This window comes from Cololabis saira, chromosome 22, assembly GCF_033807715.1.
Source record: "Cololabis saira isolate AMF1-May2022 chromosome 22, fColSai1.1, whole genome shotgun sequence".
Classification (NCBI taxonomy): domain Eukaryota; kingdom Metazoa; phylum Chordata; class Actinopteri; order Beloniformes; family Belonidae; genus Cololabis; species Cololabis saira.
The window spans coordinates 3,020,757-3,035,817 of NC_084608.1; the positions used below are offsets into that span (position 1 = coordinate 3,020,757).

At 44.9% G+C, this 15,061-nt stretch overlaps 1 protein-coding gene across 2 annotated transcripts in view; it reads left to right on the plus strand.

The window, feature by feature from the left end:
• Positions 1 to 12,497: 12,497 nt before the first annotated feature.
• Positions 12,498 to 15,061, plus strand: part of acvr2ba (activin A receptor type 2Ba) — a 38,586-nt gene continuing 36,022 nt past the window's right edge. For both annotated transcript variants that reach the window (XM_061713690.1, XM_061713691.1), the window contains exon 1: positions 12,498 to 12,686. In XM_061713690.1, the coding sequence (XP_061569674.1) occupies positions 12,614 to 12,686 (73 nt within the window). In that variant the 5' untranslated portion in view covers positions 12,498 to 12,613. The remainder of the gene's footprint in view (positions 12,687 to 15,061) is intronic.

The window sequence follows — 15,061 nt, forward strand, 5'->3', positions numbered from 1 at the left end:
GGGAAACCGGGCCAAGGTCGGTGTGTGAAGTGGAATGAATTAGCATTAATATAAAAAGATGAAGTAAAGACAATATCATGTGCTATATATACCAGGGTGCAAATATACAGATTTAATATGGACAAATATACAGATTTGCTATAATTATTCAGATGTACAGTGAACAGATCTACACAGTAGATGACTATAATAGTGAAGAAAGCACTAAAAATACTATAAAATTAATCAGTGAACTAAGCACAAATACAGTGAATATGTACAGTCATGGAGGTGAAGGTACATATTGGTGAAGGTGAAGTCGAGAAACTCCTGAGGAAAGGCGACCAATTTTAAGTCATTATGTGTGAAACCAGAACCAACAAAATCAGAACCATCAGAACTATCAGAACTGAAACCAGGATGAAAGTAACTCAAACCAGGACCAACAAAACTGAAACCAGGACCAATAGAACTGAAACCAGAACCAAGACGACTGAAAACAGGACTGAAACCAGGACCAGGTCATCAAACGTCAAAAAGAACTGAAACCAGAACCAACAAAACTGAAACCAGGACTATAGTAACTCAAACCAGGACCAAAAAAACAGAAATCAGAACCAAAAAAACAGAAATCAGAACCAACAAAACAGAAACCAGAACAAAAAGAACTGAAACCAGGATTAAAAGAACTGAAACCAGAGGCCCTTATGTTTCTATTCACACATTCACACAAGCGTCTTTGAGTGCCTAGAAAAGCGCTATACAAATAAAATGTATTATTAAATGTATTATTATTATTATTTAATAAACCAAAACATTGCACAGCGGTTTAAACACTGCAGGAGTAGTTCACCTGTTACCACTGAATTAATTACCTCTGATTTAAAAAACAAAATGACATGTTTATATGGGATGTTGAGTTTAATTATTTTAAAGGTAATCCTGAAAGAGCCTTGTGAAGTTTCTGCGGTCAATAGACTCCACAAGTGGGTTAGCTAGGAATTACATGAGCAGCAAAATAGTTTTGTGGCTGTTCCTTTTCTTAGTTGTGTATGCGAGTCATGTTTTCTTCTTGCAGGGTTTGCTGTTCCTAAAGCGATGCCTTCTCCACCTCCAGGAATGGTAAAATAGTGACCCTTTGATGAGTCACTTTTTGATTTAAAAGCATCATCCTCATCATCTGCTTGTCTTGCTTTTCTTTTATCAGAGTACAGTGGATGTATTTTAATGTGTGTTTCTCCCTCACAGGTCCAGGTTCTCCAGCCCAAGATTTCTAGTCATTTCAATTCAATTCAATTTATTTGAACACAAAAATCAACAGATTATTTAAATGTCAGTTTCCGCAGATATTCCTTGGGAAGACGAGGATCCTGCTCCATCTCATCCTTGATCTACAAATAGAAATATCATTTATTTTCCTGCTCCACTAACACAACTAACACGAACAATGTTTTGGGCAGAATTTTCTCGGATGCTAGATTACTTTTTCTCACTCTTCTTCTTTCTGTCTCTGAAAGGTTTGGTTGATGTGCACAGAGGATATTGCTAGAGGATATTGTAATAAAGCCAACTTTTACACCAGATACGCCTCTTTTTTTCAAATTGTTCCCCTTTGGAGTGGGTCAAATACTACACTGATTAAACATTAAAGGTTTTAGGGTCTGTCCTGCCCCTTAGCAGGAAATGGCGTCAGGCACTTTTCAGAGTATTCTAATAAAATATCTGCTCATATTCTCTGTAAGTGTGTAAAAGGAGCTTGTTTTTCACTGTACAAAGAGTGCAATGCTTCATAACCGGTCACTACAACCGGTTATGAAGCCTTTTTCTTTTGAAGAGGGTTTCTTGTTTTATATCGTTTTGTGCTCTGCATCGTTTCTCTTTTTTGCAGCACGTTTTTTCATTTGCATCACGTTCCTCTTTATGTACCTCGTTTTGAGTTTGTGAATTTGAATCGTTTCTGTACTTGAAGCCGTTTTCCTTAACTGAGACGCATTAGACCGTTGCAGTGCGTTTGGCCCTTGTCGGCCACCGTGGAGTTCTTCAACACAAATTAGCTAATTGTAGATTTACTTACTCTCAGTTCATCTAAACAACTTAGAGGTGAAGTGGTGGAGTGTGGCAGGTTAACGTGATGCCTGATTATGCACCGTGGTACCCTCATGAGTCCACCTCCACTGAGATTCTGCAGCAGGAGACTCACTCTTCTTCCTCTTTCATCACATTCCTGCCTTTGTGTTTAAACATCCGGGCTCGCTCCCTCCCTCTCTCCCTCTCTCTCTTTCTCTCCTCAGGAGCCATTTTGGACAGAGTTCAGCTGAGAATGTGTAAAATCTCAAACAAGGAAAGTCACAGCTTCTGGGCGGAACTTTCAAAATAAAAGTACCTGTATTTTGAAACATTGACCATGTGACAGAGGCATGCTCTCTCCTCTGGAATAAATCTTCCCAAAAACAATGGTGATGGGGTCCATCTTTCATTTTTGACAGGGTAATTTCTACCACCACATCTCATGGAAGAGCAGAGAACTTCAAACTTTTTGATAACTGCTGCTTTTGAGGCGGTAATCCTTCTGTTTTACCTGCTGCATCGTGCCCAGAGGAGCCACTTCCTACGAATGAAGCTGTTTTGGTTCATCATTGCAGTTTAGTAAAATATGCCTTTGTCGTATCACCAGAACCCCACAGAATGACAGTGTGGAAGTATTTGCAACGTATCAGAATCAGAATCAGCTTTAATGACAAAGTTTGAACATATCAACCACGGCCTTCGTGGCGTTCCAACCTGGAGACTGTGACTGCGTTTCCATGCATCAATAACCCTTTTAAAACCCGAATATTGGCAATAACCCGAATTTGCACGGCCATGTAAACACCAATAACCCCTTTGAATAACCAGAATTTGCTCATATTCCGTTTTTAAAAACCCCAATATGAGCCCTGGGTTAGTCCTTTTAAAACCTGAATATTGGGTCATGTAAACACCAAACGGAATATCCCCATCAAACGGAACAGGAATTTGTTTTCTGCACATGCTCTGTTCACAAGGAATCCTGGTCTTTTGAGTCCAGGAAGTTCTTCTAAACACAGAGAAACCAAGACCAGGAGGAGACTAATCACTTCATAAATGTAATGAAGGATATGAACATTTCTGCATTTGTAGACGGTAGAAAGTACCGGGATAGAAGATTTAAAAGAAGGTGAGCGAAAAGTTGCGCGAAGCAGCATTTGTTTTGAATTTGGAAACAGGAAGAAGAAGCGGAAATGACGGGAATTGTGTCATGATGTTCTCCGTGCGTCGCTGGTTTGATCCAGATATCCCAAATGATTAATTACCATGTAAACTGAATATTCCCAATGTTTCAGTAACCGGAATATTAGCAATAACCCGAATTTTGACTGCATGTAAACGTAGTCTGTGTTAGGGGAGGTGATAAGAGGGGAGCTGGAGACGGGGAAGCCATTGAAAATGAGGGAGGAGTATTCAATTTCAATTTTATTTATTTATATACAGTAGCGTCTAATACAACAAAAGTTGTCTCTAGACGCTTTCCAGAGACCCATACCCAGAACATGACCCCCGAGCAATTATTACATAAACAATGGCAGGTAAAAACTCCCCTAGTGGGAGAAAAACCTTAAGCCAAACAGTGGCAAGGAAAAACTCCCCTTTAGGAGGGAAGAAACCTGGACCAGGACCTGAATCATAAGGGGGGACCCTCCTGCCGAAGGCCAGATTGGGGGTCAGGGACGTCAACAGCACAGAAGGCAGGTGGAAGCAGCAACGGGATGACCAGTGGTGGGGACCGCAGGCAGGTGGAAGCAGCAGCGGAATGACCGGGGGTGGGGACCGCAGGCCAGCACGCAGCTCCCGAAGCTCCGGCCCAATCATCAAGTCCCAGGTTAGGTTCAGGGTCGGGGAAAGGTTGAGAAGGGGCAGGGCCAGGGAGAGGAGTCTTGATGGACAAATCTCTCCCCCGCCTGCCCGGGCCGTTACCCTGCCCCTCTCACTCCCATGCTGCAGGTTCCGGTGTCCGGCAGAGGATGCTGCAACATGGACAAAAGAGAAAAAAGGGAGGAGAAGGGGGGGCCAGCACAAGAAACTACAGGAACGACTCTGGCACACTAGAGTTTACACTACCTAGAGATTTACCAACACCAGCTACAAGTTTACTAAACACTAACTAGAGGTTTACTAAACACTAACTATAGGCTTTACTAAACAGAAAGGTTTTAAGTTTAGTTTTAAAGGTCGAGGTGGTTTCAGCCTCCTTAACCCAGATTGGAAGTTGGTTCCAAAGTAATGGTGCCTGATAGCAGAACGCCCGCCCTCCAAATCTACATTTGGATACTCTAGGAACTACAAGTAAACCTGCACTCTTAGAGCGGAGAGCTCTGACAGGAACATAAGGAACTATCAGGTCTTGCAAATAATGCGGAGCTAAGCCATTTTGGGGCTTTATACGCAAGTAATAAAATTTTTAATTGGATTCTGAATTTTACGGGTAACCAATGGAGCGACGCTAACACTGGAGAGACGTGGTCTCTCCTGCTGATTCCTGTCAGCACTCGCGCTGCTGCATTCTGGATCAGCTGGAGCCTATTCAGCAAATTACTTGGACATCCTGCTAATAACACATTACAGTAATCTAGTCTAGAAGATACAAACGCATGAACTAGTTTTTCTGCATCACTCTGCGAGAAGATTTTCCTAATCTTTGCAATATTACAGAGATGGAAAAATGCTATTTTACAAATCTGGTTAACATATGGTTTAAACAACAAATCCTGATCGAAAACAACACCAAGGTTTCTCACAGTTGCACAGGAAGCCATCGCAACACCATCTAATCCCTTCCTAAGATGCTCTGGACCAAGAATGATAACCTCTGTTTTATCTGAATTTAGAAGCAAGAAATTTCTGGACATCCAGTCCTTGATGTCCCTAAGACATGCCTCAGGTTTAACTAAGGGTTCTGTTTCATCCGGCTTCATAGACAAATAGAGCTGCGTATCATTAGCATAGCAATGAAAGTGTATGCCGTGATTCTGGATTATACTTCCCAATGGCTGCATGTATAAACTGAACAAGATTGGCCCTAGCACTGAACCCTGCGGAACACCATAACAGACCCTTGACTGTTCTGAAGAAACTTCATGTACATGAACAAACTGTAATCTGTCAGATAGATATAATTTAAACCAACATAGAGCTGTCCCTTTAATCCAAACAACATGCTCTAACCTGTGCAGTAAGATGCTGATGTACAGTGTCAAAAGCAGCACCGAGGTCCAGTAGAACCAGTATGGACACTAATCCCTTATCTGAGGTCCAGTAGAACCAGTATGGACACTAATCCCTTATCTGAGGTCCAGTAGAACCAGTATGGACACTAATTCCTTATCTGAGGTCCAGTAGAACCAGTATAGACACTAATCCCATATCTGAGGTCCAGTAGAACCAGTATGGACACTAATCCCTTATCTGAGGCCATAAGAAGGTCATTCGTGACTCGAACCAGTGCTGTCTCTGTGCTATGATGCATTCTGAACCCTGACTGAAAGACTTCAAACAGATCATTTCTATACAAATAGTCACATAACTGGCTTGAAACTGCCTTTTCCAGAATTTTAGATACAAATGGAAGGTTGGAAATTGGTCTATAATTAGCTAAGGTGTCTGGGTCAAGAGAAGGTTTTTTAAGTAAAGGTTTAATTACTGCGACTTTGAAAACCTGTGGTACATATCCTAAACTTAGGGATAGGTTGATTTGGTTCAGTATTGTCGTACCAATAAGAGAAAAAATATGTTTGAATAGTGGAGTCGGGATGGGGTCTAACATACATGTGGTTGACTTAGCTCTATTAACGAGTGAAGTCAGCTCAGGGAGGTCTATAGGGTCAAAACAGTCTAGAGTCAAGTCAGAGCCCAGGGAAGTCGCTAAAGCTGAAGAAACACCCACAACCGGCTGGTTGATTTCTTCTCTAATTTTCGTGATTTTACTGTTAAAGAAGCTCATAAAGTCTTCACTACTGAGAGCTGCAGGAATGCACGGCTCAACAGAGTTGTGACTCTTTGTCAGCCTGGCTACAGTGCTGAACAGAAAACGTGGGTTACTTTTGTTATCCTCTATCAACGTTGAATAATAAGCTGTTCTGGCTTTGCGAATGGCTTTTTTATACACTATTAGAATATCTTTCCATTCACGATAAGAGTCTACAGACTTACAAGAGTACCACTTCCTTTCCATTTTACGCATGTTTTGTTCCAACATGCAGATATCTGAATTATACCAGGGAGTTAAGTTCCTATGGCTAGAAATCCTCCTTTTCAAAGGAGCAACTTCATCTAAAGCTGAATGCAACAAATCAGCAGTGTTACTAGCAAGGAAATCAACATCAGAGGTAGAACCCAGGTCACTGGCCTCGACTACATCACTATTCTCCACTGTCGTAAGATGAGCAATGGCCTCCCTAAATTTAACAATAACTTCATCAGACAAACATCTGCTAAAATAATACCTCCTATTTTGCACTTCAACATCAACAAAATTAAATTCAAACGTTATTAAGTAATGGTGGGATAAAAGGGAGTTTACAGGTGACACCAACAGATCATCAGTTTCAACACCGTAGGTGAGAACGAGATCGAGAGTATGATTAAAACAGTGCGTCGGTTTATCCACTTTTTGTGAGATACCCATTGATTCTAGAAGAGAATCGAAAGCTAATTTAAGATTATCGCTTTCAACATCCATATGAATATTAAAATCACCCACTATGATGAATTTATCTGTACTGATCAATAATCCAGAAAGGAAATCTGAAAATTCAGACAGAAACTCTAGATAAGCACCAGCAGGGGGCCGGTACACTACCACTAACACAACTGGCTTCTCTGATTTCCAGCTCGGAAATTTCAGACTAAGCGTGAGGCTTTCAAATGTATTATAATTGCACTTAGGTTCAATTTTTGTTTGGAGACTGGAGTTATAAATTGCTGCGACTCCTCCGCCTCGGCCCGTGCTTCTAGGAATGTGATGATTAAAGTAGCCGGGCGGAGTCGATTCATTCAAACTAACATACCTTCCTCCCTAACATCTTCCTCCTGTAACCATGTTTCTGTTAAGCAGAAAACATCACTCCTGCTCTCTGTAATTAGATCATTTACTAACAGAGACTTAGAGCTTAACGATCGTATATTTAGTAATCTGCATCTAATTTTTCGGTCTGTAATTGGTACCAAATGTACATTGGTTTTCATTTTTACAAGATTATTTTGGTTAACGCCTCTATAACGCCGCACCTGGTGAACTTTTGGAGGGCGGGGAACTGCAACCACTTCTATTTTGCTAGGCACCTGGTTAGAGTCGCCAATATCATGTAATCCTACAGTTTTAGAGTCGCTAATTGCATAATGCAATCCTACAGTTTTATTGACAGGTGTTGGTCCTCGGGAAGCAGCAGAGAAGTATTTATCATTGTGTGTGTGTGCATGAGCGGTAAATCTGTGAATAAAGCGGCTGCTTAGGGCCCCGTAACCACTAGGGGGCCCCCAAGAGTTAAAAAAATAAAAAATAAAATTATTTTTACATAAATACACATATTGACGAGGTACTGTTTATCTAAGTTGAGTGATTTTAAATATAACTCTAGTTTTTGTAGTACTTTGTTGTTTCACTTCAAATTGTTGTTGCTCATTGCTGTTGCAGTTTATTTAAAACCAAAAATAAAGTAGATAACGTGTTTACAGTAAATGGTTTATAAATGATCTATTTGATTATTTTGTTTCTTTTAGTAGGCTTACACTGTAGATGACACTCAGTATCACACTTAGTACTTTATCATTTTAAATATTAAGTGTAAATCAACTCCAGGCCACTCTTGTAGCTGAATTTGCTCCATTTCAGATTAAAAACCATAGATGGGTAAAAACCTGCAGGCTGACAATAGGATGATGGAAACAACACTGCTGCAACTGTGACCTTTGACCTTATATCTGTTGCTTCTCTGTGTGGCCAGTAGGGGCAGTTGCTGACTTTGACCATTATTAATTGAAATATTTTTCTGCAAATTTGTTAATCTGTTGTCTGCTTCCATGGTCTTAATCCCTGTGGATTACAATCTAACTACAACAAAAAGTTCTTACATTAGTTTTACAAGTGTATTTGTAATGACAGGGAAGAACGTGAAATTATTTTATAGTGGGTGTGTGAATGATCAATAAACAGTATTATTGGCAGTAATAGAGCGCCCCAAAATCACATTTATCTTAGGGCTCCATGGAGGCTTGGGCCGGCCCTGCCTCAGCCATTGTCCTTGATGTTATCAGCTCGGTATAGTTCTGATCCAGGTCCACAGGTGTCATGAGGAGAAGGGCAGGGCTGGTGGGAGCAGAGCGTCTTGTTTTTATTCCTCCAGGGAGATTGTGACTAGAGCGGCCTGCCAAGCCGCCCTGTCAAGGTGAGATTGTAGAATCAACAATTGCATTTTGGGTCAGGCAGACTCCAGTAATTTTCCTGCCTTAAGTCTCTGGTTCATCAATGGCGACTCCAAACAGACGAATTTGTGGTCAATTCCCGCCAAGCCGAGCCTCCAATTTCTCCAAAGTCTTCAAAAACCGCAGCTAGCCTCAAATTTTTGTCATCATGTTAGGCTTAAATGATGACTACTGCACCAATCATTTTCACCTCAGGGATTAATAAAATACTTTATTAAAAGTATCTCATAGCTATCATTTTTGTCCATCGCTCCTGTAGTTTCTTGTGCTGGCCCCCTTTTTTCTCTTTTGAACATGGTGCAGCATCCTCTGCTGGTGGCGAAGAGCATCTCTGAATGCACAACACCGGAACCTGCAGCGTGGGAGTGAGAGGGGCAGGGTAATGGCCCGGTCAGGCGGGGGAGAGTTTTGTCCGTCAAGAATCCTCTCCCTGGCCCTGCCCCTTCTCAACCTTTCCCCGACCCTGAACCTAACCTGGGGCTTACTGATTGGGCCGGAGCTTCGGGAGCTGCGTGCTGGCCTGTGGTCCCCACCCCCGGTCATCCCGCTGCTGCTTCCACCTGCCTGCAGTCCCCAACCCCGGTCATCCCGTTGCTCTTTCCACCTGCCTGCTGTGCTGCTGACGTCCCCGACCCCCCAGTCTGGCTCTCGGCAGGAGGGTCCCCCTCTTATGATCCTGGTCCTGCTCAAGGTTTCTTCCCTCCTAAAAGGGAGTTTTTCTTGCCACTGTTTGGCTTAAGGCTTTTCTCCCACTATGGGAGTTTTTATCTGCCATTGTTTATGTAATAATTGCTCGGGGTTCATGTTCTGGGTCTCTGGAAAGCGTCTGGAGACAACTTTTGTTGTATTAGACGCTATATAAATAAAATTGAATTGAATTGAATTTAAGTGAATTTAGGGACAATGGAAATATACTTCATGTAACATATGTTATCTAATTCTTCTGTGACTTCCATGTCTTCTTTCAGCTTTTCCCTTCTGGGGTTGTCACATCTCACCTCGCTGCATCTTCTTTGACCACATCCATAAATCTCCTCTTTGGTCTTCTCCTTGTTCTCCCGTCTAGCAGCTCCGTCTCCAGCACCAGTGTATTCACAAGCTGTCGATGTCGACACCATCTCGCAGTGAGCGTCCATTACCACTAGAATTGCACAAATTTTAAACCTGTAATAGAAAAACCGTCAAACATCCCAAACGTTTTTATGCTGTCATGAAATGGTTTTTCAGACGTTTCAATGGTTCAGTTTAGAGCAAATGTGTTATGGAAACACAAATCTTCAGCACATGACATCTGTAGCAGCAGTTGCAATCATTTGCCCAAAACTAAAGATCTTACTGTCCAACTTCCTCAGTCAGGGTCATCTTCTTCTTAGTTTTGAAGAGAAGTGTGGCGGGATGAGATTATAGGAGAGTTGTGCTGATAAAAAGAAGTCAGACCACAGTGTCATCTGCGAACATTGTAGTTTAGCCATCAACCCAAACATCACCGTGGCCACCCAGGGCCGATCCATGATGCAGCCCCTCTTCTACTTGAAGCCCACCTGTCACTCCTACTTCCTTCGTACATGTACTCAAACGAGCAGTTTTAGTGGCCAAGCAGTATTTCAGTTCTTCTTTGTTTTCTCAACACGGGACATGTTCTGTAAAATATTTCATTTCTGTGCTTTAACGTAGATCAGAATCAGAATCAGAGTCAGGTCAGACAGGACATGGAATTTGACTCGGTTATTTTCGCTCACTATACAGTAAATAGTTAATAGACAAATGACAGCTCTTATAAACATATATTAAAAAAAATTTAAGTAAAAGGTGAAAGGTGCAGCAGTATGAGGTAGACATGGTTATTTAAAGGTGCATTGTTACAGCATATGATTGTGTTATTATTAGGGCCCGAGCACTTACAGTGCGAAGGCCATATTGTATCTGTAGGAGATGTTCTCGTCGTTTTTCTTTTTTTTATTTTTCCGATGAAATGAGAGCCTTTTTTCCCCCATAAACGTGCCCCAAAAGTCACCAAATTTTGCACGCAAACCAGGCCTAGCGATAAATTTGATATTTAATGGTTTGCATTAATGGGCGTGGCCTAATGGCTCAACAGCGCCCACTAGAAAACTTCGTGCCTCAAGCCCCACAATACGGTTTGACTTACATGCACGAAAATCGGTACACACCTGTATCATGTCGCAACTTAAAGAAAAGTTTCTTGGTGCCATGGCCGAAACGAACAGGAAGTCGGCCATTTTGAATTAATTGTGTCATTTTGGCGCAATTTATGCCATTTCTTCGGCCGTTTCTTCGCCTGAACCATAACGTGCACCCAGTTGTGTTATACATCAAAATGTGCGTCTCGATCCTGCAACGACGCGCATTATGACGATAGACGCCAAAAAGTGCACCCCCCCTTCATCTGATTGGTCCATATTTGATAGTACCTATTTTCTGCCATAACTTTTGAATGGTTTGACATAAAGATTCGTGGGTGGTGTCATCGGACATGGTTTTGAGTCCTTGACCATAATTGGTGCAAATTAGCCCCGCCCCTTCATCTGATTGGTCGATAGTTCCTACTTTCTGCCATAACTTTTCAATGGTTTGACATAAAGAGTCACTCGGTTTCGAGTCCTTGACCTTTATTGGGGAAAATTGCACACCCGAGGGCCTGTTCATCGTTGCTTGCAGCTTTAATTATTATTATTATTGCACAGTGATTGATTACTCTTTAGACTCTATGAGTGATGAGAGTTCATCAGAGCAACAGCTCGGGGGAAGAAACTCTCTCTGAGTCAGGAGGTTTTAGCGTACAGAGCTCTGTAGATCCGTCCAGAGGAGGAGTTCAAACAGACTGTGTCCTGGGTGTGAGGGGTCTGGTCCTGGTCCTGGTCCTGGTCCTGGGTGTGAGGGGTCTGGTCCTGGTCCTGGGTGTGAGGGATCTGGTCCTGGGTGTGAGGGGTCTGGTCCTGGGTGTGAGGGGTCTGGTCCTGGTCCTGGGTGTGAGGGGTCTGGTCCTGGTCCTGGGTGTGAGGGGTCTGGTCCTGGTCCTGGGTGTGAGGGGTCTGGTCCTGGGTGTGAGGGGTCTGGTCCTGGGTGTGAGGGGTCTGGTCCTGGTCCTGGGTGTGAGGGGTCTGGTCCTGGTCCTGGGTGTGAGGGGTCTGGTCCTGGTCCTGGTCCTGGGTGTGAGGGGTCTGCAGAGATGCTACCTGCCCGTTTCCTGGTCCTGGACCGGTCCAGGTCCTGGATAGATGGGAGGTTAGTCCCAGTTCTCCTCTCTGCAGACCTGATTGTCCGTTGCAGTCTGTGCCTGTTCAGTTTGGTGGCTGATCCTAACCAGACAGTGATGGAAGTGCAGAGAACAGACTGGATGATGGCAGTGTAGAAGGTGATCAGCAGCTGCTGTGGAGGTTAAACTTCCTGAGCTGACGCAGGAAGTACAACCTCTACCTCTACTGAGCTTCTTTCTGACAATGTTAATGTGGGTGGTCCACTTCAGGTCCCGGGAGATTGTGGATCCCAGGAACCTGAAGGATCCCAGGACCTATATCTATAACCTATATAACCTATAACCTATAGATCAGGGTCTTCACTACCTCTGCCCCTCACTAACAACGCTCGTGTTGGTTTGGTTTGTTTCCACTGAGGGCTCCACTGGTGCTGCATGGCTGCAGCGCACAGACACTTTATTTTGAAAGAGGAAGCAGCTGATGCGGAGGGGGGTTGGGAGCAGCTTGACTCCCCCTCCTGTTAGTCCCCGGCAGCCCTGGGAGGAGACGGGGAGAGAGGAGAGACTAGCGGGGAGAGAGGAGAGACTAGCGGGGAGAGAGGAGAGACTAGCGGGGAGAGAGGAGAGACTAGCGGAGAGAGAGGAGCAGAGAGGAGCAGGACCGGACCCCGGAGCCCGGACTGAGCCGCCGGAGGGAGCGTGTGAGTCGGAGGGCAGGTGGAAGCAGCTGCTGGATTATCTGTCTCTCACGCACGCTGCACGGGAGTGCACACAGAGCCCGCGGACCCGGACCCGGACCCGGACCCGGACCCGGACCCGGGGTTAGGGTCCCCGCAGCGGAGCTCCTGCGCGCCCCGGGCTGGTAAATGCTGGAGGATCCGGGGGAACCCACGAGTCACGCTGGCTGGTGGAGCCGCGAGGATGTGGGCGCGCTGCGCGCCCCCGCCGCTGCTGCTGCTGGTGCTGGTGCTGGTGCTGGGAGCTCCGTGCACAGGTGAGGGTGTGTGTGTGTGTGTGTCTGGGGGTCCCGGGGCTGGCTGGATCACGCGGGGCTCCTACCTGCGTGTCTAAGTCCCCAGAAAGTTCCCGGGGCTGGAGGTGTGAGTGACGTCACGGAGAGAGTCCAGGTGGACTCGCGGTCCCGCGCGTCCCCGCCGTGCACGGGGGTCGGCGCGTGCACGTGGCACCCGAGTCCACCCTGTTTGACTGCAGCCGTGCGCGAGGGGGCGCGTGCGCGATGATGCGCGTGCACGTGGAGGGCTGCTGCTCCATTGTCTGGCCGGGCGCGCGGCCGCGTCGGTAATCGATCAGCAGAGCCACAGCTCAGAAATCAATCACGTCCAATGTTTGTGCACGCGCGTTAGTTCTTCAGGCTGGTGATGGATGGAGCACCACGCGCGTGCAGGGAAACACTAGAGATGATGCACGTGCTATGAAGACGTTTAACCACAGTGACGTCACTAAGGGGCTGCGCATGCCCGAGATTTCCCCCGACACAAGTTTTGTTCAAATTCTCAATTACATTTTATTTATATAGCGTCTAATACAACAAAAGTTGTCTCTAGGATCTTTCCAGAGACCCAGAACATGAACCCCCGAACAATTATTACATGAACATGACAGAGACAGTGGCAGGTACAAACCTTCCTCATCCTGTCATCAGAATAACAACACAAGGAACTGATGTTCAGGTTCAACCTGAGCATGATGAGCATCGTCTGCTGTCGGTGATCCTCCCTGGTGTTCATGTGCAGCCAGATGTTGCTCTGATGCTTCCAGATGTTCATGTGCAGCCAGATGTTGCTCTGATGCTTCCAGATGTTCATGTGCAGCCAGATGTTGATCCGATGCTTCCAGATGTTCATGTGCAGCCATGATGTTGATCCGATGCTTCCAGATGTTCATGTGCAGCCAGATGTTGATCCGATGCTTCCAGATGTTCATGTGCAGCCAGATGTTGCTCTGATGCTTCCAGATGTTCATGTGCAGCCAGATGTTGATCCGATGCTTCCAGATGTTCATGTGCAGCCAGATGTTGCTCTGATGCTTCCAGATGTTCATGTGCAGCCAGATGTTGATCCGATGCTTCCAGATGTTCATATGCAGCCAGATGTTGGTCTGATGCTTCCAGATGTTCATATGCAGCCAGATGTTGTTCTGATGCTTCCAGATGTTCATGTGCAGCCAGATGTTGCTCTGATGCTTACAGATGTTCATGTGCAGCCAGATGTTGCTCTGATGCTTCCAGATGTTCATGTGCAGCCAGATGTTGATCCGATGCTTCCAGATGTTCATATGCAGCCAGATGTTGGTCTGATGCTTCCAGATGTTCATATGCAGCCAGATGTTGTTCTGATGCTTCCAGATGTTCATGTGCAGCCAGATGTTGCTCTGATGCTTACAGATGTTCATGTGCAGCCAGATGTTGCTCTGATGCTTCCAGATGTTCATGTGCAGCCAGATGTTGTTCTGATGCTTCCAGATGTTCATGTGCAGCCAGATGTTGTTCTGATACTTCCAGATGTTCCAGATTTTAACATCCATGTGGACAACTGACTCAGCGTCTAGTAGAGGCCACACTAGAGGGTCTGCATTGACGTCACTTCCCCACTGGACCACTACTCGCACTCAGTGGCAAAACATCCAACTGGCAAAAATGGCTGCAACTAGTAGGGGAAAATGTGGAAATGAAGGGATAACAGCCGATTATAGGCTTAAATTAAAGGCAGTTGGACTCCACTTTCCTGATATTTATATGTACTTCTGGGATCAGGGTTCTGGGATCAGGGTTCTGGGATCAGGGTTCTGGGATCAGGGTTCTGGGATCAGGGTGGTCACCAGGACTTTACGAGCAGAGAGGGGAGAGACGGAGGAGAGACGGAGGAGAGACGGAGGAGAGACGGAGGAGGGGGATGAGGCGGCAGGCGCAAGAGGAGAACACTTTGTACTTCATCACTTTTATGACCTTTAACTTGTCACTGAAAACATTTGAAGGGAAGTCTTTTTACTGCTGCTCTTTTACTATTTTCTCCTGTCTGAGCAATACAATGGGGGAGTGGTAGTCCAGGTTCAAGCCCCAGAATGGCAACAAAGATGAACCACCATGGGTCTGAGCAAGGCCCTTAACCCTAATTGCTAGTTCTCTCAGATGTACATTGCTTTGGATAAAAATGAGTAATAATAAAAGTGTAACTAATGGCACTTTTCCACTAGTACCTACTCAGCCCGACGTGACTCACCTCGCCCTCGTTTCTTTTCGATACCCAGATCAGAAGTAGGAGGTTGGAGTGAAGCTGCTGTGACGTATTTGATTGTGTATCTAAACTAAGAAGACAACAACACTAAAGATGTAGAACCTGGAGGAGATGA